Consider the following 23,750-nt stretch of genomic DNA (forward strand, 5'->3'; position numbering starts at 1 on the left):
ATAGAAAAGATCCGACTGCACTCAATAACACTAATATTTCATTGATTTTGAAAATTCGGGACTTCTGCCTCTGCATTACAACGTTTATTTGATGTGTGCGTATTAAAGACAAACAAATGTGCTTATATCGCTGCGTAAAGAGATCGTTTGTAATTTGTTACTTAGTTTACAGGGAATGGAGATAGGAAAATAAAATACATATGATTCTATCGAAGAAAAAAAAATTCTACCTTTGAAAAAAAAACACTTCAACTTTATTTTAATTGGCATTGGCTAGTTGTGAAGATCACTTTACAAGTGTGTTACATTCACCACTCTGTATATGTTTAAATATACGCATTGCGGCAACTTATTTATCTCTTGACTTTTGTAAACAAAAGCATAATGGTGTATATTACACAGTGTGTAAAGTGTGTTATGTGACCAATGCGATATAATAAGCCTTATAAATGCATGGACTTCCATATTCCCTTCTTAAAAACGTTTTCCCTCTTTCTTGTAATATATTTCAATCTTGGTAAGGGAGAGAAATCCAACTGTGTCTAGAAACATAAAGATATACTCAAAATATTGTTGATGAAATTGTAAAAGTGTTAAAATACATATGAAATTATGTTTAGTAATTCATAATTGTTAACACGGTTTAATATGTAGAGTGATCTCATTAAATATTAATCAAACAGGTCATCGAACACATTGATTCTTTGGCTATTCCGAAACATGTATCCATCTTGAAATAAATCGCTTCCTTATCTTGAAGTTTCATCATATTCGCGAGTTTTTCTAACCTGCTTTAAGTATGTTTTTACCCTTGGCACGGGCAAGCATGGGATGTCGGCGTTGCTTGAGCACAAAGCTTGACTAATGAAGTTCAAACATCCGTCCATCCGGAGCTTCCCAAGGTTTAAAAGCTCTCGCCTTCCGTGCTTTTTAGATATACGTCACAGTCCCTGATGGGGAATGAAAACTAATTGGCAGTGATTTGTATGAAAAATCCATTTTATATGTAATGTGGCAATAGGACAATAATTTTGGGTTGTAAAAAATACTGCTTTTAAATGTATTTCAACAAAAAACAGTCATCTTGCTTTACGTGGAGGTAAGAAAAGAAGTAGTACTAAACTATTTATCGACAAAATTGTATCGACGAATGCTTTCAAATTGTATGTTTCTAGTATGTATCTTTGTTGAATTACCTAATAAAATAAAATAAATAAATACTTTAATTGCAAATCTCACTTCCTTTTCATTTATTAATCTTCAATGACATTCCGACTACGCATATTAAATATTGTCCACTTTTTTACAATCTCCACAGACCCGAAATCGTTTAAAAGACCTTGGGTCTTCCTATCGATTTGACTAAAAAAATGTAAGGTTTTTATCATTAATAAACAAGTTACACTTTTAAAATTTTCAATTTCGTATATCGCGATTTTAATTTAATTTAACTAAACCACTTACACTGCCCTTAAACTGTGAGTTTGGCAGATTATATGAAGGGCCTTAGTCGGATATTGTCATTCATTCTCATGGCCATATTGCAAATACGAATGATAACAAAAACTGTATTTACTTGTATCACAGTAGCTTATGTTCATTACAGCAATTTTATTAATTTTAATTATATCAGCTTAGATTATTATTATCATTATTTATTTCTCAACTCTAACGCCATTCATATAAGTCACCAAACGATAAATTCCATAATCATGCACGTAGCACCGCTTATTGAAAGATTTTTAAAGCATCAATTTAATCAAGTAACTGTGGAAAGATTGTTAGTAGGTAGCTACTACGTTTGACGATTTCAATGCCAAAGGTAAGAAACACTATTTCGCTTTGATAGGAAAGAACGGCACAAAATATTGATTCAGTTCATACCCAAAGACATTGGGTATCCTGGACAGTACATTAAATAATATTTATAAACCATTCTGCACATTTTCTCAAAGACAAAAACTTTTCAAGTATCAGTCACTGTATTATGGGTTACCCCTGAGAATCTCCCATTTCTCAACCTAATAGCTATCAAACTGCGTAAATAATCTAAATTCAACACTGTTTTTAATAGAGCCAGGATGTTTTATTCATCAAACCGTCCAACATTATTTGCCATAAAAGACAGTGCCATAAAAAATGTTCGGCTGTTTGACTTAACTCGCCACAAGCGCAACTTGGATCATTAACAAGAGCATTAGGATGGAATCGACCACTGAATTATACTTGATTTGAAATCTTTCAAACTGCTCGGTAATTTAGACACCAGCGTTTTTTCAAACTCTCGTCCTCACGTCTACGTCTGGGTAAAAAGGATAAGTCCATCTACCTTTTGGAGAGGATTCCTAACATCTCTGCTATTTGTCCATAGTCAATTCTGAAATAGGTTTGATATCCGCCTTCAAAGATTTGTCACTATGACTAGCTATATGTCTAAAATATTCAGCCGGTTTCCCATTTTTCAGCATACTAATTAATGCTGCACGACTTAAATAAAGTCAGCGGAAAGCTTCGTCACCAAAATAGGCAATGCCACTGTAGAAACCGTTCTATAGGCTCTCGAGATTTTCAAGAAAGGCAATCTATAATCACTCAAAATGGTTTCTTTGATTGATACAGATTTGACCTTATGCCAAGAGACAGACTCGTGGTATGAAAACACAGTTAACAAACAAGATTTACATATTTTGTATTTACATAGTTGTACCAAAATTTAAAAATAAATATGGACAGTGTACGTTGGATCATATTGTTTAAAAAATATTTTATTTGCTGTCACTTGACTTAAACCATGTCATAGTAAAAATAAAAATATATTTGTATTACAAAAGCGGTTAAACAACAAAACGTTTCTGTACTGATTTATTATTTATCTGAAACTTTCATTTAATAAACTTTTTTTAACCTTAACTTATTTTATTTAAAAAATTTAGATCTTAATTTCAAAAGGTACTCTTAATTTTTCGTTTTGGTTGCATTTATGAGCACCTTCTTCTTTTACGTTTGTTGTCTTAAGTTTTAAATATATTCAAGTGTTTGTTTATTATTTGATTCAATTGTATTTTTTTTCTCTGTTTTTCTTCTTTTAAAAAAATATTTTAATGAGTTTTGTTTGGTTTTGTTCAGTTTTTTTCTTTCTTTCTTTGAAATGCTTTTTTATGTTTTTTCAAAGCATCAAATACAAAATAAATATATGTTTGTTATTTTATATATAGACAATATTATATCTGTACAATTATAATTGAATCTAAATTAAAACTTATATCCGAGCACCTGATGACAAACTATTATTTAATAAGTTATCGGGATAAATACGTTTTAAAACTTAAGTGTTTATTTTTATATTGTATTAATATTGTAATAACGTGTGTGTTTAATTGAATAAAGACTAAAAATAAAATAACAATTGTGCGATAAGATGTAAGAAATAGATTTCTTATGACACATTTATTTTGCACTCAATAGGGCTTTAACAAATTCATTCTCAGTCATCTCCTGAGGAATATAATAAACAACTATTTTCGGGAGTTTGCTTTTCGGTTCAACGACATTTAGTCCCCAAGACTTAAAGCTATCAGAGATAACCTCTTTATACATTCGACACTCTCCTTTTTTTTCGTTTCAATGAGAACACCGCCATATTTTATCTTTTTAACCCTAACTGGTATGAAACCATCTTCTTTTTGGTTTAATTTCTTCTGGATATTCTCCCTCGTGCTTTCTACGAAAGCGTGGTCCGCTTTTTTTCTTCGAAGTAGATGAAGATAGTCAGCCTTCTCGGTTCGATTCTACTATCTGCACTCTTTTTAATTTTTTTGGTGGCAATGCCGCAAAATACAAAATTTAATGACATAGACTACACAAACATCACTGTCAGATTTAAAATTTACACTGAAAATGCATTATGTAACTTAGTAGACATTATAATAATAAAAATGTACATCTCTCTTCCCCTCCTTATCCTCTCTTCATGCATCATTGTCCTAATCCCACTATTTACAATAACTTACTGTTCTTAAAAAAAAAAACTTTGATTTTTGAAAAATATATACGAGTAAATGAAAATATTATTTGAATATGTATAAACTTAAATGAATTTATATAATATGTACCTACTATATTTTCTTTACTAACTTTGTATGCTTTGTGAAAATTCGTTATTGGTTAGGAGTTTATTTACTATGTCTGTTTGTTTACTATAAATATGTTTGTAGAACTGTTGGTTTCCCAAATAAAATAAAATAAAAATTAAAAAAAACACCCAGTAATTATTGCTTATGAAACCACAGACTCGTATTTCACATTATCGACATAAACCACTTTTTTTTTCGCCAGTTTGGCTTCTATTACATTGCCGCTCTAAAGGTTAGCTGGCCAACTATAGCTAAAATATTGAAACCCGCAGATCGATTCCTGATCTTTGGTCCTGACTAAGACGAACTCTATCTGAGGAGATAATTTTCTCGATCTCCGCAATAGCGGCGCGCATTTTTTTGTTCAGCACAAGGTGTAACTGACGCCGCCACCATCGGCACTCCGCGGAGTCAGAGAGTCAGCAACTCTCCTCCTCTTTTCAGGTCTTTAGGTCTACACACGCAAATTTGAATAAACTTGGTGCAATAGTATGGTCAAAGAACCCGATTGATCTGCTAGTAAAGTATTTCGCAATACCAGCTGCACTGAATCAAACGACAATCTTGGTATACATTTATTTGATTATCACAATATTCAAGTAAAATAAATTGAGTAAATACAAGTTGTATTATCAAACACACTTAACCGCCTCAGTCCAGTGCTTGCTCCACGTGCCACTTGGATAAATTTTATGTTTTAGTTACTTATCCTTATTTATAATAATTATAACTTTAACTACACTATAACAATAACAAGAAAAAACCTTATAGAGCTGTCAGCATGTAATCATCAGAAAAGCGTTTCAATTTACGGCAGAAATATTGAAAAGAATAATAAATCAAATAGCCGCTAAACGCTCAAGTAAAAAAAAAAATTAGCCCTAAACGGAGGGTCTAAACCGAACTGAATATTTTTAACTGTTTTTGTTCCGGTTATTTGCTCGACTTCTTGAAGTAGTATTTTGCAGTGCGCTTTTCTTGATAACTTTGATATTTTTTTCTTTATCCTTCCATTCTGCATAGATCGTAAATTTAAGGAAAAAATCTTGATAAATATTTCTTACAATAATCAATCTAAAAATTTATGTTTGAAGCTGTTTTTGATAACCTTGCGATCTTTAGTTATGGGAATGCATATTACATTTTTTTTTCTGTTAAAATATTTCAGACCTTTGTTTATTCCTGGAAATATTAAAAAATATTTTTTACTCTGTACATACTAAAAGGAATTATATTGGCATTTCAGGTATTTATACTTAAGAAATACTTTTGGGTTCATTTTTATGAAATTAGGTTGTGGTACTATGGCTAATATTGCAAACTCACGGAGCAAACGTTCAAGGTTCACACTCTGTTCTACTACAAACTAATATCATATCATATCAAATGCTTCCTTAAAAAAAAAAGACACTTATCCGCAAACTGATCAACAAATTAATAAAATATGTGTTGTTATCATAAAAAAAGTATATTTATAAGGAAATATTTTTAAAACTAGCCTTAAAAATAAGAACAGGAATTTCCTAAGACAACCAAAACAGGCAGAAGCCGGCTGCCTAACTAAAAAGGAATATTAGTGTGTATTGACGACTACAAACTTCAGCCAAAAAACGAACTTATGGTTCGCAATATTTTTTAAATATCTCATCTCTTTTAATTTTTTGTACGTTCTTGAGAAAAAAAAAAAAATATTTTACGAATTTTATTTTTATTGTTTTACATTAAATAAAATGTTCCCTCATTTGAATGAACACCAGGAGTGAAAGGGTTTATTAAATGTCAAACAATCGATTTTTCAATACAGTGGCAGGTAATTTTTTTTAGTTGATTGGAAATGTGTTTTGTAAAGTTTTCAAAATAAATTTTCTCGACATTTTATTATAATCTATTGTTAAATGATTTGACAACTCTATTTTATCAATTTATTGATGATTTATTGTTTTGTTTATCAAAAAAAGATAACGTACAAAATCAGAAGATATTGAGTTTAACTACTTGAAATATTTCATTCAATAAGCAGTGTGTAACCAAACCACGATGCTGAAGTTACTGCTGAGTGTTTGTGCTCTATTGGCAGCAGTCCAAGGTACAAATATATACATTTATTCTTAAGTCTTACATAGTAAAAGCGTATTTGTCGTAGAAAAGCGTAAGACTGATTACCTTACCGCCAGTAACAGATGATCGAGATACGCTGCCTCGGATTGACCAATGTAGTGCTTATACAACATTAAATGTAGATAGAAGATGATGATGACGATATCTAGTTAGATTTTTTTTGTAGAAAAAAGAAATATTTGCGTTCTTAAGATTTGCCCAAATAATTAATTTTGAGGGCCATTTTCAACGAGTTGTAAATAACTCACTATTAGCAAGTGGGAATCAAGTTAGGGTAGAGTGGGATTTGAAGTCCGAGACACTAACCACAGGACCACAACCTGACTTAGTTAATTAATTATGTAGAAGTTTTTTATTTCTTCGAGTATTGGTAAGCGCTTTGACATTTGTTTGAATGTATTGGTTTAAAAAAAGTAACAAATTGTAGATGTTTATAATATACTCAAATATTCTAATTTCGGGGTATTTATAAATACATTTTTTAGTTATTATGGTAATGGTAATATCATTGCGTAAAAAAATCAAATCGTTTCTTGTAATCGAGTTCTGATCCCGTGTCTAGTGTCTCGGACTCACGGCACAGAGGTCCGCGGTGCGAATCCCGCTCTGCCCCAACTTGATTCCCATTTTTTAATTGTGAGTTATTTACAACTCGTTGAAAATGGCTCTCAAAATCAAATATTTGGGTAAATCATAAGAACGCAAATATTTTTTTTTACAAAAAAAAAATATTGAAGTGTGATGGGGTTTGAACCTGGGATCTCTCCTGATCCCGAGTGCGCGAGTCTACAACCTGTTTCATTTTACTGAGGTCTAGTTCTGTTCGTTTATGTATTTAATATTGATACTTAAATAAATCGTCTGAACACTAAAATTTTTGGTATTTCAATACACAGAATACCAACTTACCCACTTAATGAAAATACAGTTGTTACTGATGGTTTTCGATTAAGCGTTTTTAGTGCTGATTTATTGTTTTTTATGTAATAAAACCATTCTCTTTTTTTAAGAAAATTTATTTAGACAAACTGTAAATATAGCAAAAAAAAGAGAACACATAAAGAGGAACATTAAAAAAAAAACAATTTGGAAATCGATTTAGTCATTAATTGTTTTGGTGTCAAGGCGCAACGTTCAAGTTTAGTGAAAACTGTACTACTGAAATTTTTCTTGGTTACTTTTTTAGCCAAGGAAGGCTTTGGTCCTGGAAATCAAGATTGGGGTTATGTGAAAGTCCGGGAAGGAGCGCACATGTTCTGGTGGCTGCAGCAGACCCTGGCTGATATTCCCGAACCTTCCAAGAGACCCCTCCTTATCTGGCTCCAAGGAGGTCCGGGAGGATCTTCCACAGGATACGGAAATTTTGAAATCCTCGGACCTCTCGATTTGGAACTCAAACCAAGAGAGTCTGCCTGGGTAATCCAAAAAAAGATAGATGAAACATATTTTTTCTGTTCTCAGTGGCGTATACATTTGTTAATTTGTGCATTAAAAAATTTACTATGATTTTATTTAATATTCGATGCCATTTTGATTAGTATGTAACATATTACAGTAAGTTGGTCATAATGTTTTTTTGACATATCTCCTGAAATTGATATATTCGATCAATCTATGTAGTAAGTAATCCTCTTTGCCTAGCTTTCATTTTTATTATTTATTTCTTTTTTAGATAAATGATTTCAACGTTCTTCTGGTCGACAACCCAGTTGGTACTGGATACAGTTTTGTTGAAAAACCATCTCAATATGCAACCGATAATCAGCAAGTCGGTATGATAAATTAAATCAATCGCTTAAAAAAACTTGCACCTTCATTCCTGATTTTACAAGTCTCAAACTTTTTCAATCCATAACCATTTTAATTCTCATTTCTTACCAAAATGCAAGTAGTTTTTATGTAATAAAGCGTTTTCGTATTGTTAAGATACCAAAATTTATTATGTTTTTGGGATTTTCAGCGACCGATTTCGTTGCCCTACTTCAAGGATTTTATGATGTCCATCCGGAATATAGCAGTACACCACTTTATATTTTTGGACAATCTTATGGTGGAAAAATGGGAATTGAAATCGCACTTAAAGTCTGGGATGTAAGTTTATTGAATACCTTTCTCAAATTTAATAATAAACAAAATGAACAGGATAATCGAAAAGATTTAGAATGTTTTGCTGAAAATAAATAGTGAAAAAGCATACACATTCGTACATTTTTGAGAGTGAATACGAAAACAGTTTTTAAAGAAACTTTTAATATGGCCGGGTCAAATATTTAACAAATAAAAGAGCATGAATGACTAGATCTATAAAAGAAGACGATGTTAGGATTTTATTTATTTATTTATTTTTGCACCCCAACAGGCCAGAAGGCCCAATTACAGTAAATTACATCAAAGAACACCCAAGATTGAAAAAAAACATATTTTAATTTTGGTGTTCTCACCGGGAATCGAACCCGGAACCGCTCGTGTGTAAGTCAAGCGTCTTGACCACTACACCATGGCGGCCATCCTAATCTTGTCATAAATGTTTTTTTTAGGTATTATTTTATTTTATTAATATACGGCAAAAATGCTTTTTACAAGAATTATTCAATAAACATATTTGGTTTGGTAATTAACACATACAATCCTTTTTGACCAAGATTAAGAAATAAAAATTCACCTTCAAAATTATAAAACACATTCAAAAAAAGTTTAAAATAATTAGTAAATAATTGAAAAAATCAAATTAGATAATAAAATATTTTAAAGAATTAATATTACAAGAAAAAACACTGTTTCAAAAATATTATAATTAAACTAGAGGTTAAATTACCATTCATTACATTTTAAAATGTTCAAAAGGTACAATAATTGAGGTAATTTTAATGGAAGCTGGAAATTAAATGCTTAATAAAATTTTTATCTTATGTGACATTTTTCATTGATAATACGATAATGAGGTTGATTTGTAATACTTAGAAGTAAATAATACGAAAACGTTAGAAGTTCGCTAAATTGATCTCTCTTATGAAAAAACTGGTATTTTTAGGAACAAGAAGCCGGAAATTTGAAGTCCAATATTTCTGGAGTAGCAATGGGTAATTCTTGGCTCCATCCTATTGAGTCAACTCTCTCGTGGGGTCCGTTCCTGTACCAGGTTAGTTTGCTCGACAGAGCTGGACTGGAGGCTGTTAACAAGCAAGCCCAGTATACCAAGACTGTGTATGATAGCGGAAACTATTACCAAGCCACAGTGGAATGGGGAAGAACTGAAAACGTTATTCTGTCCAAAACAGACGGAGTCGATTTTTACAATATTTTAACGAAGAATACCAGAAAGTCTTTCAGCAAAAACAGGACCCCAGAAGGTAAAATAGAAAAATATTTTTTTATGTCGTATGTGTTTATTCTTACACAATTTGTGGTAGCGATTCCGTAATAAGCCATGTCTAGAGACAATTTTCAACAAGCTCGCCAGCGGGTACTACTAGTCACTAGTATGGCTAACTTCGAACTTTCCCTCACTAAGCATCCAAAAATACACATGATCCGAACGGGGGGACCAAACGACCCCAGCGCCCACTTGTAAATGGCGTCAGGAGAATAAAACGTTGGAAGAATTTATGACTGTGCAATAATTTATTCATGTTTTCGCGTACACATATTTTACTCATTCGTGAATTTTATTCCGTTTTGATAGTTTGCCGAATGCTTATGTACATTAAGTGAAATTAACCCTTGTATTATTTACGTCTTTTTTACGTTTTAATATTTAAAAAAAACCGTTTGAAAATTTATAAGCAAAAACAGGAAAATGCTTCTATCTATTAATTTCATGATTACAAAAAATATACGTCAGATATCTTTAATAATACTTGAGTTATCGAATTAAAATCGGTCTATGGGGGATTTGAATCCCCCTTTCAGTCCGGCTAGGTTACATAACGCCCCAAATTGTACGTGAATAAGCACTCACATAAATAGAAAACGTGTATTTTCTCTTATCATTTGGAAAAAGAACAATGTTGTCAGATATAAAACAAACACCTATTCTTTAATTATCTAGAATTCAGATTTACCATTTGACAAATTACACGTAAAATAGTAATCAATCTTGTCATTATTAAGTAAAAGTCGTTATTATAATATTTTGTTCGTTGATAGATAATACACATTTATATAAATATACATAAATATTTATTTATTTATTAACAAACATAAGTTTTTTGCACATTATTTGAGACATAAATCCCGAACCCATGAGAATGTGTTGAGATGTTAATTATATTTTTAAACAAATATTAGCGTTCTCATAATTAAACTAAATATTTGATTTTGAGAGCCATTTTCAACGAGTTATAGATAACTCACTTTTAGAAAATGGGAATTAAGTTGGAGTAGAGTGGGATTCGAACAACGGATATTTGAGCCCTAAGTCCGAGACACTAGCCACGGGACCACACTCCGATTCTATTATTTCATAATGGTAATAAAGATTTATATTTGCAATTCTCTACACGAGGCTCAAAATAAATTGATTTTAAAAATAGCAATTTGCAATAAGGTTTAATGACAATGAGCTAATAAAATAAATAATAAAATAATGAAAATATATTTTTCAACATTAAAGAGTTCGCGTTATTTCAAATCGTTTATTATTTCAACCGTAAAATAAAATGACTGAAAAATATGATTACAGGATTGATGCATTGTCACAACAAAATTGACGTCTATACATTTTTTAATTAAAGATTCTAAATAATGAGAATTTCTATTATTTTTCGTTTTAAATATCGTCAGGCACTCATACTCATATAATTAAATGTACCAATATGTTTTAGAAATGTCCTTTGACAGACACACATTCAGCAAATACTATAGCAAGGAAGCTTGGGACTTGGACAAACTCATGAATGGTCCTGTAAAAACCACCCTCAATATTCCATCCACTGTTAAATGGGGTGGTCAATCTAATTCTGTATTTAATGCTATGTACTATGACTTCATGAAGCCCGTTACTCACATCAGTAAGTAAAATGTCATTAAATTTCTAATTAATTTAAATGATAAAAACCATTAAAAATTGAACTTTTACTCACAACAAACCACATAAATCCTCAAATCAATTCAGATTTTTACCCTTTTTATCCAGAACGCTTAAGTTTGCCAACAATAATCCTAGTATTGAATACTTTGGTAACAAATAATCTTCATTCGGGCTTTCATTAAATAAAATTAAAATATCTGTCGTTTTTTCTAATTTCACAACATAAAAAAAAATGTCTGTTATGACATTGTCTCATATTTGCATATTTATAAGAATATTTTTCTTTATTTCAATAAAAAAAACGAACTAACTATCACGCCGTTTCCCCGTAGGAGTAGGCAGAGAGAAAAGGACGCCATGTAATCACTTTGTGTTTTCATACACTTTTTCTACATTCACACATCTTCCCATGCACGCGTGCCAATTATTCCGACTCCTGACATGTTCATCTTCAAATATCTGTTACATTTAGTCATGCCATGTCTGTTTTGGTCTTATTTGTTTTCTTTATTAATCAATATTTGCATCGTAGATCCTTAAAGCCGTTTGCAATCTATTATCTTATTCGCTCTTCAACACTATGAATATTTTAATATTACCTACCTCCTGGAATTTACTTTTTGTAAAAATGCTTTTTTGACGTAAGATTAGGATAACAAAATGAAATTATGAAACTAATATCCAACCTCCTACCTGACCCCTACAACTGAATTGTACGAAAAAACGTATTGATTTGACGTAAAATGCTTAGTAAAATTGAGACGGTAAAAATTGTACACAAAATTGCATTGGGTAACATACCAGACGATGACATAAAATTAATAAAAAATGTTGACATTCACAAATATTATACCAGGCAGCAAATCTGACATTTTAACAAAATAAAGCCAAACGCGAACAGTCAAAAATACTAAACAGTGGACTTAAATGTAGTGTCTAGTAAAATAGAGTGTTTGTAGTGTCTAGAGTCGATAATTGTAATAGTATCTACACACGTCTACCAATGAATAAAATGGCTCACCTACAGTCTGTATTGAATGCCGCAGCGAGACTTATTTTTGGAATCTCTAAGTTCAGTCATATCACTTCACTACTTTGAGAATTAGAATGGTTACGTTTTCCACAGAGGGTGGAATACGAACTCTGTTGGCTTATGTATAAGTCACTGCACAACTCCAGAATATCTAAGGGAACTTTGCATTCCAGATGAACTAGCTGACAGACGTCTTAAACTAAAATCAGCTACATCTACGTCGAGAGAAAAAGTTATTATACCTCTATGCAAACAGCGCACTAAATTCGGCGAACGCGCATTTGCGATCGCAGGCCCTACGGCATGTAATGCTCTCCTAGCAGACGAGCAAAACTGTGAGAGTGAAGTGATGTTTTAAGGAAAATTAAGAATCCACTTGTTCTCAAAATTATTCGAATAAACCACTGATCACACTGTAAAGCGCTCTTGAGGTATTAAATTACGAAAATGACACTATGTAAGTTATCCATAATAAAAATAATAATAATAATAATAATAATAATAACAATAATAATTAAATAAACAGCGCCTTACCTTACTACTTGAAAAAATGCATTACAAACAACAACAAAAAAACAACCTGAAAAAGCACATGATTACTGCACTAACCAAACGAGGCATGACATGATTAGATCTTATAGTATTTCAAATATTATAAAAATGTGTTTTTTTTAAATACGTACATAAATTAAAAATAGATATTTTATTTCTCCCTTAACAATTTGAATTGGAAGTGAAAATTCTGTTTTTTTGTTACAGTTGAAGAAGTTCTCAACAGGACAACAATACCAGTTAATGTGTACAATGGAAATGTTGATTTGATTTGCAATACTCCAGGTAAATGAAAACATGTCATATTTTTCTACGCCCACGAATTATATCCGTTCGCAAATATGAAAATATTTATGCATAAACAATGCATATAACGTAAACACTTGCCATCATTATTACCTTATTCGAACTTTCTGGTGCATAGGCAACTTCACCGATAATCCAATGGTAGCGTATCTCCGATCATATGTAATCTAAAATTAAAAATCACATTCTTTAAGACAGGCAAATACGCTAAGCACTAACTCCACTAGAAAAAGAATATTATTTTATTGCTTTATGCAATACAGTTTTATTTCTCTTATTGCAATTAGCTATCAGAATTGTGTTATTTTTATTTTATGTCGAAACGTTTGGAGAAAAGAACCGTATTTATTTTTTTGAAATTATTATCAAACATACGTTTTTTTTGTCTTCCCAGGAGTTAAACCAAACTTATTTTGGGACGAAAAAATATTTACATAAAGGTATGGTAATAATATAGAAATGAGAAAATAAATTTTGTTAATAACACTGTTATAAGTTCATGATATGATTGATATGTATATAAAAATGAAATAGTATTATATTTTTTTAAATGTATGTTTAATCGAAGTTTAGAGATATCTCCACAAATACGAAAATGACGTAATGGTAAAATATAAATGATACGTGATCATAATACCACATAATACCACCCAATTTAAGAATGTGAAAATAGCTATTCTTTCTCAAATTAAAAAAAATATATTTCTCCAATTAAAAAAAAGAATAATCATAAAAGTTAGTAAATATTTTTTATACAAACACTTGCCGACTTTTGTATTAATACACCAGAGGTTTTGAGAAGTACCTATCTCTTCACCAAGATACTTACTACACTAATATACACTTTTATAATCGTAGTTGCATACAAATATAAATCCTGCGTACTGATGGATAAGTCTAGAAAGCGGTAGACAAAAAAAGTCGGTAAGGGGTTAAATACAAATATTTTCCATCTTTTATTTAAATGTTTGACCACTAAGCAAATGCTTTAACTATCGAAGTTGTAAGAAAAAAGTTAATTATTTTAAACGAGAATGTTTTGAGTGTGTTCAAATGTTTGACATGTTTGATTTGTAAAGTAGCCACATAAACCAGCCAATGAGAGGTCATTATCCACATAAATGATTAGACTTCTATATTATCATCTCAAAAATATTTTCTCTCTCTGTTGCATTAAATTTTGATTCATTTTAATTACATAAACAACCAACTTTCTTAGGACAAATGGAGTGGGAACAGCACCTTAGATGGAGTCGTGAGTCTGAGTATAGGAAAGCCGCAAGAACTTCCGTTTGGGTAAATAACGTGCTTGAAGGATATAGGCATGCAGGTGGGAATTTCGCAGTCAACTTCATCAACGTGGCGGGTCACAGTGTAAGTTTAAAAAACTGAATAAAGAAGTTCAGACCTACTGAAATTTGGAAATAAAAAATATGTTCTTACACGTGGAAAAATTTGGAGCATTTAATTGTACAGCGAAGTTTCTGAAAAACGTATGAAAAAATCATAAAAATTTTGATTTTAACAAAAACGAAGTACTTTGCATAACGTCACTAGTATTTCCAAATTTCCAAATAAAATAGAGTTTTTAATTTATTTCAAATACAAACAAATTTATTTATTTTTTAATATACACGGCACGCAGTGCCTTTTACCTTAAAAGACACACATTAAAAATAATATAAACATTTCAATATAATGTGATAAACTTAAAATTAAATACAAAAGTTTTATTTTACATAAATACTAATTTAACATATTTAGGTATAAAAAACTAGTTAAACAATGTGTGCAAATAAAATTTTAAAAGAAAAAGAATTTATATATATTTATAGTAAAGGTTGTAAATAAAAACAAAGCCCTACCATGTCTGTATAAAAAATGTATACAGACATGGTAGGGCCTGCCATCCAGTAATGTGTATTCACTTATTATACTACAATAAAGCGACGACTGTATAAACTATATAAATAATCAATATACTTAATTTTAAAGTAAAAGACACATGAACAACATAAGGAGATAGTTGGAAAGAAAAAAAGGAAATCAATAAGGAGTGGTGAAGGATGAATGAAGGAAAGTAGGAGTGGAAAATTGCATTTGATTTGATGATAAAAAGCAAGAAAAGAGACAAAACGACTATTCACTGTTATTTTAAATCAAGCTTATTAGTTCTCATTTGTTCCTATTATATGAAGTGATAAATTCATCAAGACTATTAAAATTCTTGTTAAATGCTTCACATATATAAGGGATGGTAGAATGTTTCCGATGTTTAGTTTTAATATTACGCATATAGAAAATATCAGACAGTCTACTTGGTCTAGAGGTTGCAAAAGATTTTCAGTTTACAATAAGCCAACTGACAAATCAGCAGAACTCATCGAGAAGAAAGGGAAGAAAACTCAACAGTCACACGCAAAGTAATATCAAAAATACAAAACTAAAAAAATAATAGCGCTAATAATGCGATACATAAAGAAAAAAAAAATTGGATTGGTTTAATAGTCAACTGACAAATATATTTTTTTAAAAACCACTGATTTTCTTGATTATGGTTGATGGCATACATATTTTTTTTTTTTTGAAAAAGTCATATTTGCGTTCAGAATAACTCTTCATTCATATTTTTTTGTTATTGCAAACAACTCACTATCAAAAAATAAAAATCTAGTTGTAGTAGAATGGAGTCCGAACAAAGGACCTATGATTAGTGAGTCCGAGACATGAGGATTGGGACCACAACCCGTTTACGAAATTCCATTACAAAATTCTCTGCTACTCATTTGAACTCGATATAGCTTCAAATAACGAGAGTGGACGCTTGCTTTGACTAGATACATATTTAAATTAATAAGGTGCGGAAACCACAAATATTAAGCAGACAAGTAAACGTTACACAGCATGTACAGTAATCACTTAAACCAGCAAATAAAAGGTAATAAGCCATGTAAATGCTTAGATTTCTACATTTTCTAATAATTCCTTCATCTCGGTTGATATATCTTAAAAATTATTTCATTCTTCTCTGTTAAGATACGCCTAATTTTATGAGACTTGTTTATTGAGACCAGTCGTAGTTTAAATTGTTAAGGGTGACTCTTAAATTGTTTTTATTTTTAAAATGATAACTTTATTTTTTTCAGGCTCCTTTGGATAATCCTGCGTTTTTGAGACAGCTGCAGAAAATTATGACAAATGTTTAAAATTATTATTACTAAGTAGAATTTTTCGAAATAAATTGTGTAAATAATTCGGTGTTTTGTCGAAGAATCAATTATTAAAAATATTTCACTCCCTAAGCATGATTTTTTATTGAATTCTGTAAAAAAATATATTAATTTTAATTCACCCATTTTTGTAACTTGTTCATACACTTACATGGTATATTGTTTATTTTTCGCCCATGTCGTTGAATGTATTTATAATCGCAAATCGAAATTTCAAACTGTCAAATAACTTTTAAAAGGATGCTCTAAAAAATCTTTTGAGAACGGTGCTGTAATGTTGTGTTGAATTAAGTAAAATACATTTTTTCAGACATTTGAAAAAAAAAGAGACTTGCTTAACAATAATTTCTTTTCCACGAGAATTATAATTAATATTAAAATTGAGGCCTGTTATATAAACATAAATTAAAAGTCCTAATTACACCGGTCATTTAACTATCGTGCCAATAACTGCCAATAACCGACTGATTTAAACGAATGAAAAAAACACGCACCACCAATGTTTTCCTTGTCTTATGCATGGTACATGCATATATCGTGCTATCTGGATGCTGTTATCTCTTTCACGAAAATACTGGCCATAGAACAGCGTCTCTGTTTTCCTTGTTATAAGTCCTATACTCGTGCTCTTTCTTATGCAGTTAGACAGATTAAATGTTGTGTGGTATCACATAATTCATTTAAATATTTTTCGTTCGCTAAGATGAATATTTTAAAATTAACATATAAATAAATTTTACTTTCCAAATCTGGTATGAAAATGTTGATTTGAACGTAGTTATATAGAAAGCAGCCAGTCCACAATTTCGGAAAAATGAGATATTTATGTTATCGGGTGCAGTTAGCTCGATTTTATGTTTTGCTAAAAACAGCCAGACCGCTTTCATATAAAAAACTGTATTAATCACCTCCGGAAAAAGGTGTTGATCACAATAACGGCATTTCTCAATTTGCAGAAAACACCCAAAAAAGTAGAAAAAATTTACGGTAGTTTAAAAATCTTTTCAACCGGTCAAATACACAATAAAGTTCTTGTTTGTAATATATAAAAAAAACTTGTGTTTTCATTTTTATCGTTTGTTAAAGTCAAAAACATTCAAACTATTGTGTAGATTTTATAATTCACTCTTTTCACAAAATGGCTGTTATCTCAGTTTCACTTTTCTATGGGTGGCTTCTCTCATATAACTACGTTCATTTAAAGATTATAAAAAATACATCTTCATCGTGCAAAAAAATAAGAGAGATGTATTAGGTCTGTATCCTATGTAAACTAGTGTTGCATCATAGCCACACAATAGTAAAATAAGGCTCGCAAGGAAAATATACATAAAGAATTATAGATAATGTATGTACTAGTTAGTACTTACCTATTCATATTTTTTACGTTTTTAATCTGTTTTTTTTTTCATAATAAAGCAGACTTCGAATAATAGTTCTCTACTTAAAGGAGTAAAATAACAAATCGTTGATTTAATAGCTTACTTTGCCGACAAAAAAAACTTTTCTGAATTACATAAGATTATATAACTTAACATAATCCACAAAAATTATAAAATATGGAACATGGACTATGTAACTAATTACGTTTAGTAAATTCTGTGAAAGTGTACATTATATTTTTACTTTATATTACTATAAAACAAAAATATGTCTCGGAGGACGATTTCAAATATGTGAGCAAAGTTAAAAAAAACTATTTTGTGCAGGTGGAGCGGAGCCAACTGAGTAATTTGGGGGGGTTCGCGCTCGGACTGAATTAAGGTCGACGAATGCACAATTTAATTGTATTTAAACTATTATCATGTTTTGAATAATTACAATAATTTGGATAAAAGTGCATTGATGTTTCATCGTGGCATGTTTTACGAAAATAACCGTTCAATTTTCGTCACGCAAAAGCCTCTTTTTCGACTTTTTTGCATTTCGCGCACCATTTCCACCCCTTCGACCAACACGATAATTGGAAAATATCAAAATACCCTAAAAAGGTTGATATTTAGTACTCACAACAGTAAAATTAATATCTCTTAAAATGTGAGGTTGGTTTGAGCAGTATTTGGGCAGTCACCAAAACGCTCAGTTCGAAAGCAAGCGGATATTTTAGGGATGTCACACCGCTCGCTCTTTGAGAAAAATTCCTCATGGAGATTTGTCGTTTCATCCCTACAACTGTTCTTTATTTATACATCCTTAAAATGTTTCATCGGTTCCGCTCCACTCTGTATTAACAAATGTAAAGACATATTATGACCATGTAAGTTAATACAAGTGTCCTTAATTTATTAAAGTAATTTCAAAAATGGTCCTTCTTATTAGGCGAGTAGATTGTGGACTCTTGAAGCACTAATTAACATTTTAGCGGAAGATGTGTGTAACTTGTCCAGTGATATAGTGTAGAACACTACCAAAAGCCGTGTGGTTGGCAGAGCCAAACTCCGCTTTGATCCGCAAGTGTAATCCTCTGCAACGTCAGCTCGGACAATATATTAAACGTCGTGCACCGGAAGAACATTTCACATTTCGTCTTGGCATTTCGTGCCGCTCACCACAACTCTCAGTCCAGTGTTTGTTTTTGCAATTCCTTCTGTACAAAAATGTAAGGGTGTAACTTGTGTGTATCTACTCAATAAATAACTTCAATTGTAATCCATCTTTCTCATTTAACCTCAAATCAATTCACCCATCCATATAATATAAACAAGGTGCCTTATATAGTGCAGCCTAAAATGGACTGTATTATGACATTGTGCATCCGGTAACCTATTGCAGTAAGTAGCAGGATTTAATATGCCAAATGACATGATAAGTATGACAACGAAACGTGGTTCATGATTGCCTATTAAATCTTCTTTCGCTACATCTTTCAACGCTATCATTTGTGTAATATTCTTCCTGCATAACGTCTACCAGCTCAAATTTAAATCACTTTCTTTTTGTTTTTATAAATAGCAATTGTTTGAGTGAGGATGTTCAATGCTCCAGGAAATTTAATATTAAAAAAATATATTCTTGCGAGCATTGAAAATTAAAGCATTAAATAATAGGGCAAAGATTTCTACAAATTAATGAAAAAAAATGATTTTAACTTACACGAATAACTTTGAACGACGTCCCTAGTTCTTCTAAATCAACCAATGATAGGGTGTTCCGATGGATTTTCGGTTTACAGGAAGCCGTTTTACGAATCAGCAGAACTCACCTAAGAGAAAATGTTACGTCACACACGGAGTAATTTAAAAGTTATAAAACTTTACAAACTATTGCATTGATAATATATTACACTAAAAAAATATTTTTTAAATTTTTGCTTATATAGATAGTCCGTTGAATATACTTTTTAAATCTGAATTTTCTCATTACGCAACTATTCCATTTTAAAAAAGGGTGATTGGAACATTTTAAAAACATATTTGAAATAAAAAGAGAGACTCTTGAATGTTCTCATTTATGTAATTTGGAAATTTTTAGCCTTTTAAGGAGATTTTTTTACATCGCGTTACACCAACCCCGAGTCTCTTGAAGGTGATCCAAAGGAAGTAGGGTAGATGTTCACTTTCTTGAATTTCCTCGTGAGGCCGTCGCTTGGTGGTTGTGTAGGGGATGTTTAGAATCATGGGTTTGTTTGTTTGTTTGTTTGTACCTCTCTGCTTTGGCGGCTGTCCTTCTTCGAATGTGCGGTAGAGTAATTTCGATGGCATATGTTTTTATATTATAACCAGTTTACGTACGTTGGTGTTGGCTTTTTATACAACACTCATTATTAAGTCTTACGATGAACATCAAAAGGTCAAAATAATATGAAGAATTATCTTCGAGCCTATTGTGCCTATGTTTCTACGAAAACGTTTGAAACTTTTCTATCTGCTATCATCTCTTGTGTATCTTTCAGGGGTAAATCGTCAAAATAAGCGATTACGCACAGTTAACCATTGTATTTGACGTTCGATTTTAATGTTTTATAGAAAATATATTTACCCAAAAATAAATGAAAAAATCGTTCTTTTTTATACATCACCAGCACCGTTTTTATCTTCCTACAAACAAATATATATGAAGTGCGCCCAGCGCCCAGTTCGTTCTCAGTAAACGAAGAAACTAGCTGATTATATTAGTTTATTTCTCCAAATATAAAAAAAAAACTATATTTTACGTCTTTAACCCAAGTCAGCTTTTTAGTACTAAAACAAGATTGCAGATTGCCAATTTTATTTGAAGATTCTCTATTTGGAAACTAATATTTTGAACATTATTTCCGAAGGATTATTTTTCTTTGATAGGATACCGTTGCCATGTATTATGTATTACATAGGACATGTGGCGTTCACAGTGACCGTTTTTGGTATTATCCATTTTAAAAATAATTGGCTAGTGCTCAGTGTTGACAGTTACTGCTAAATATCATTGTGGTATTTGTGAATAAACTTTTGTACCAGCATTGTACAAAATTTACAAAGCTACGTTTATCGCGTGGTTAATTATTTACGTATCAACGGTTCAAAGAACCTTTTTCAATAAAAAAAAAATACAGAAATAATTACAGCACGGAAAAATTCATTGTGTTATATATAATATGAAATTTAACAATATTATTCAACTAAATAACCAATACTAAACAAATCATTAATTTTTCAATTTTTTTTAAACTGCAAAAAAGTTTTAAAAAAAACATACAAATATAAGATGACAAATGAAAGATAACAAATTAAAGTGAGAAAACCTTATGTTCTAAATATAAATATAGCAAATTCAAATTGAGAATAATTTAACATAAACATAAAGTGACTAGTATTTAGCTAGGTTATAATGAAAAAGAAAAATAATGCTAAAATAATATTTTATTAATAATACGTTTTTTGGATCAATGTGAGTGAGATAACATTTTAATGCATTTACAGAGTTTGTTTTAAAAATATTAAATATTTTTTCGCACTTATTTCCATACCTATGTATTCTGGATATAGGTGAATGCATTTCGAAGTTGATACGAGAATTGTTACAATAAAATAATTCTGTACTTCTAGTGCACCTACCAGGTATTTGAATTTAAATTAGTTCAAGTAAAGCAGGACTGTCAATTATTGATTAATTGATTAATTGATTATTTAATTATAGTTGTTGTTTGAGTTCATTTTCACAGAAACACACAAAACAAAGTGATTTATGATTACATTACTTACATATTATGTTCTTATATGTAGGTACAAATTAATGATCATTTTTGTAGATTACCTATAAAATAAATCACGGCCCGGAACTGGTACATATCTTCCCAAGTCAGGTTCGCGCCCCATAGTTCTGACATGAACTGCCGATGAATAGTCAGCAGTGGACGTCCAGAACGCCGATAACGATGATGCGTCAATGCCTTGTAAAGCCACGCCCATTCTCATATTTTTTATTTATTTATAGGTGTTATGCAGGCGTTCCAGAGGCGGCATTTGGTTTTCACTGAGAAAATTACAGGTATTATTATTATTATTTTCTTAATGTATCACTCGAATTCAAGAAGAATAAAGAAAATATCCCTATGCATCTAAAATATAAGACAATTTTTTTTTTACGCACTTCAAATATTTAGTATTCAAACGCATTACTCGGTGAAGAAGTCTGTTCTGATGAAACGATTGCAGGTCAAATGACTTGGGAAAAAATCCAAAGTTCAAGAGAGATTCAAAGTATAGAAACACCCCTTGAGAATCGCTGAGGGCTAATAATACTCTAGAGGGATGTAAAAGATATGGAGGGTCCTTTAGACCTTTGCCTTCAATTGGGTGAATAGTATCGGAAAATACGTTTTTAATGTTGTGTACCGAGAATGTTTCAAAAACATGTTTATTCCCATCATAATTTTGTATTTGGTGCATAAAAATGTTGTTCTGAGACTTAAATTCATGAGTAATTAAGACAGAAAACACCAGTGCCGCGATTTTGAACGCTATCTTCATCTGTACATATCGAGACGGTAAACTTAATTTCGGTGCATCTAAGTCATACAATAGTTTTTATATGGCTTTTTTTAACGGTTCGATTAATTTATGTATGCTTTGTTACTTCATAAGATCATAGGAAATGATACCTTCTTCTTCTTTTTTTATCAGCCAGTTCTTCACTGCTGGATATAGGCCTCTTTTAATATTTTCTATTATTCTGTATCTAGTGCTTTTTTCGACCGATTTCTTTCCACGACTGGGATCACATCATCTTCCCATCTTTTCTGGGCCGCAATTATAAAGGCAATCTCTATCGGTACATACCGAGATGGCATCCTTAACTTCTGCTCTATTTATATCTACCTAGTTACGTTCTACCGACTTGTCATCTCGACGTCATTTATCGAATCCAACTAATGTGTTACTACTAAAATGTAGTTCGCATTTCTTTTTTCATTAAAAACTCCAATAAATCCCAATTCAAGCGAAAAAAGCTCGCATGAACAAGATTTTTATATGACTTTGGACAATAACCAAGACAGTATGTTTAACGATCATACGTATTTATCTACCTAGCGGTTACAAAGCTGGCCCCATTAACGTCTCGATACGTACACTCAAAGAAACACAGTTGAAAAAAATATAACAACTAAACATATTTTTCAAAGTGGCAAAATTTTAAGCTTAGGTGCTCTTGTATGTTAATCGGGCAGAATCTAGCCTCGCATCTAGGCGTCATTTTCAAAAGTGACAGCTATATGAAAATTCAAGTCAACTTCTAAATTGACTTATTTTTCTCTCTTATTTTTAATAGGCTTTTTAGAAAAAAAGTGCCAACCTCAGAACGATTTAAAATTTAAATAAATCGTAATTAAATGAAAAATTGCAAGGTGGAACCAATTTTTGACACTTTTAGTTATAAAAGATATACCATAGATTTAAAAAGTAGTATTCTTATATATAAAACAATAATATGTCCACACATAAATTACTGTTCTTCCATTTTTTTTGTTATGTAATGAAGGAGAAATTCAAAATATACAAATTCTTCAAAATAAGACAATGAGGATTATACTAAAAAAAATAATATATTCTAATGTAGAAAGAATGCACAAAGAAATTGGCTTGCTCACAGTAAAGCAACAAATTAAATATAATGTGGCAATTTTTAGAAATAAAATAATTAAGGGGATGAATAAAATAAAAACAATAATAAAATTTAACCAACAATGTCATACATATGAAACAAGGGGTAAAAAAAAGATAAGATTACTAATGAGGAAAAAAACAGAATCTCAAAACTCACTGTACAAGGGATTAAAGCTGTACAATGAGTTACTTGAAGAAATAAAAGAAATAGATAAAATTGAAATATTTAAAATTAATTTGAAAAAATGTATAATTGAGAAAGTTTGA

The 23,750-nt window shown here is 30.9% G+C and overlaps 1 protein-coding gene across 2 annotated transcripts in view; it reads left to right on the forward strand.

Moving 5' to 3' along the window:
* LOC148271361 (retinoid-inducible serine carboxypeptidase-like) overlaps positions 1-16,470 on the forward strand; it is a 114,603-nt gene extending 98,133 nt beyond the window's left edge. Inside the window, exons 1-9 of one of the 2 annotated variants that reach the window (XM_088241484.1) lie at positions 6,120-6,219; positions 7,438-7,667; positions 7,924-8,023; positions 8,212-8,342; positions 9,283-9,601; positions 11,075-11,260; positions 13,073-13,150; positions 14,391-14,545; positions 16,318-16,470. In XM_088241484.1, coding sequence (XP_088097610.1) covers positions 6,171-6,219; positions 7,438-7,667; positions 7,924-8,023; positions 8,212-8,342; positions 9,283-9,601; positions 11,075-11,260; positions 13,073-13,150; positions 14,391-14,545; positions 16,318-16,377 — 1,308 coding nt within the window. In that variant the 5' untranslated portion in view covers positions 6,120-6,170 and the 3' untranslated portion in view covers positions 16,378-16,470. Of the gene's footprint in view, positions 1-6,119; positions 6,220-7,437; positions 7,668-7,923; positions 8,024-8,211; positions 8,343-9,282; positions 9,602-11,074; positions 11,261-13,072; positions 13,151-14,390; positions 14,546-16,317 lie in introns of those variants that run through there. The other variant, XM_088241485.1, reaches the window with a different exon arrangement.
* Positions 16,471-23,750: the final 7,280 nt, after the last annotated feature.

This window comes from Micrasema longulum, unplaced genomic scaffold (genome assembly GCF_059751315.1).
Source record: "Micrasema longulum isolate JH-2025_06_02 unplaced genomic scaffold, ASM5975131v1 h1tg002911l, whole genome shotgun sequence".
In the NCBI taxonomy this organism is placed as follows: Eukaryota; Metazoa; Arthropoda; class Insecta; order Trichoptera; family Brachycentridae; genus Micrasema; species Micrasema longulum.